General features: G+C 35.7%; 1 protein-coding gene across 1 annotated transcript in view; it reads right to left on the reverse strand.

The window, feature by feature from the left end:
* tmem184c (transmembrane protein 184C) overlaps nt 1-1227 on the reverse strand; it is a 23677-nt gene extending 22450 nt beyond the window's left edge. Inside the window, exon 1 of the mRNA XM_056457729.1 lies at nt 701-1227. Within this exon, the coding sequence (XP_056313704.1) occupies nt 701-817 (117 nt within the window). The 5' untranslated portion in view covers nt 818-1227. The remainder of the gene's footprint in view (nt 1-700) is intronic.
* Nucleotides 1228-2423: the final 1196 nt, after the last annotated feature.

Genomic DNA, 2423 nt, shown 5'->3' on the forward strand with positions numbered 1-2423 from the left:
GTATACATTATTTGTTTTGTTTCATTTTAATTATACCTTTTTTTAATTTACAACTTTAAAAGCTTAAATTATTAAATGGTAAAATATTTCTTTAAACTCTTTATTAATATTAAAATAGCATTCATATATGTTTTTAAAAAAAAAAACACGTTATACCAAGATATTCATTTAAATACCAAAATCTACTACAATAAACCAGGAAGTTTTTACTGAAATTTATTTAACAGTTCATCTGTATTCGATTCAAACCTCTGTTAACGTTACCTGTTATTAATTGATGGTTTTTATTGTAGGTCAAATAAGTCTGAAGTGTCATTTTAAAGGTCACTGTGGTGTTAAAGGCACAGTTTACAAAGAAAAGAAAATCTACTCACCCTTGATTTGTTTACAACCATTATGCATATCTTTTGTTGAATGCCAAAGGACTAATTTTCGAAAGAAACAGCTGAATTTAGCCATTAACTTTTAAAGTAACGCTAGGGGGGAAACCCATAACATTCAATGGGTACCATGAACTATCAGATTACCAACAACATTCTTCAAAATATCTTCTTTTGCGTTCCACAGAAGGAAGAAAGTCATCGGTACAAATGAAGAGTGAGTAAATTTGTCTCTTTGTCTGAACTGTAACAATTTATGAGCAGATTCTAAAGAAAGCAGCTGAATGTTTAAAGAGTGTATTTCTGAAAAGACTTCTGACCTCTGATTTTTGCAGTTCCCATACACACAGTGGAAGAACAACCAAAAGAAGCAGGATGTAGAGCACCACCACCAGAGGCCGAATCCACCTCCTCCAGTTCCCGCATGTGCACGGCATCTTCTCAGCTCACTCTGATCTCTCACACTAACGTTACACACATTACACTCCAGTGGAGTTTCACACAGAAGCAGCTACAGATAAAAAAAAACGGAGTTAAGTTCTTGGCAGTTCTACCGCATTGGTTTGGTTTAGGCGCATATAATTCGTACAAACAGCAGAGATCTAGAATCATGAGTGTTGACAGTGCGTCAAATAATCAGCTGATTTGCTCGCAATGCTTTCCGATCCCATTCACTGCTTTCAAGAGCCGCTCGCCATCGCGTAAGGTTACGCTATAAAGTTAGCGCGAAGTCACGTTTAACGTTCATGTTGCATAAACCATGTCATAAATAGCAAACGTAATTTTACGGACTTCAAAAACAACTGAGCGCGAGCGTGAAGTTGGTAAACAAAGCTGGTTGGAACTTCCTGTTCTTCTTCTTCTTCTTCTTCTTCTTGGTGTTTATTGGCGGTTCGCATTCTAAACAGAGCATTACCGCCACCTACTGTGGGTTATGGATCAGAGGTTCTTTTTATTATTATTATTTATTTATTTATTCATTTTATAACTCTAGACTCTGCAAAACCCGAGCCTTCGATGTTGCTGCGTGTTCAGCTCCTCCATCTACAGCTCAGGTCCTAGACATTCTATATCCTATGTATTAACTGAGTTCTTTTTAAGAATTGTATCAACCATTTCCTTCCTTCCGGATATAAAAATTCTTTCAGAGTTATTTGTTTATCAATTATCTTTAGATCATTGATTAATATATTTCTTTCCTCCATGTATTTATTGCAACTAATGATTACATGTTCTACTGTCTCTCTCTCTCCGCATCCATCACACAAGCCTGTTGGATGTTTTCCTATCATGTGTAGTGTAGAGTTTAGCCCTGTATGTCCTAGCCTTAATCTTGAAAGAATACAATCCTCCTTCCTGCTTCCACTTGATTTCAAAATCTGTCCTACCGTTGGTTGTATTTCATAAAAATGTCTGCCTTTTTGTTCATTGTCCCAACTTATTTGCCAGTCTTTGTGTATTCCCTTTTTAATTATTGATTTAAGTTCAGCCCTACTATACCTGATTTTCATTTCTATCCTCTCTTTTGCTATTACTGTTTTTGCTAACCTATCTGCTGCTTCATTGCCCTCAACTCCTGAATGTGATGGTACCCATACAAACTCAACTATCTTGTTTTTCTGCTCTAAATTATGCAACAACAGAAGAATTTCTATTATAATGTCCTGCCTAGTTTCTGATTTTTTAAGATCCAGGCATAGTAACGCTGAACTTGAATCAGAACATATTATTGCCTTGTCCAGATCCATTTCATAAACTTTGATGATAGCTAGCATGATTGCTAGCAGCTCTCCTGTAAATACTGATAAATTATTTGTTATTCTTTTCCCTTCTGACACATCTAAACTTGGAATGACATAAGCTATCCCCACCCGGCCACTTTGAGGATCTTTTGATGCATCTGTAAAAATGTGTGTAAATTGATCGTATTCTGTCCCAATATACTCTCTTGTTAGATATCCTTCTGTTAATTCCTGTCCTTTTTCCTGTCTGTCTTTCAATAATTTGAGGTCTATTTTTGGTTGTGGTAATATCCATAAAGGT

Source organism: Danio aesculapii, chromosome 1 (genome assembly GCF_903798145.1).
Source record: "Danio aesculapii chromosome 1, fDanAes4.1, whole genome shotgun sequence".
Lineage (NCBI taxonomy): Eukaryota > Metazoa > Chordata > Actinopteri > Cypriniformes > Danionidae > Danio > Danio aesculapii.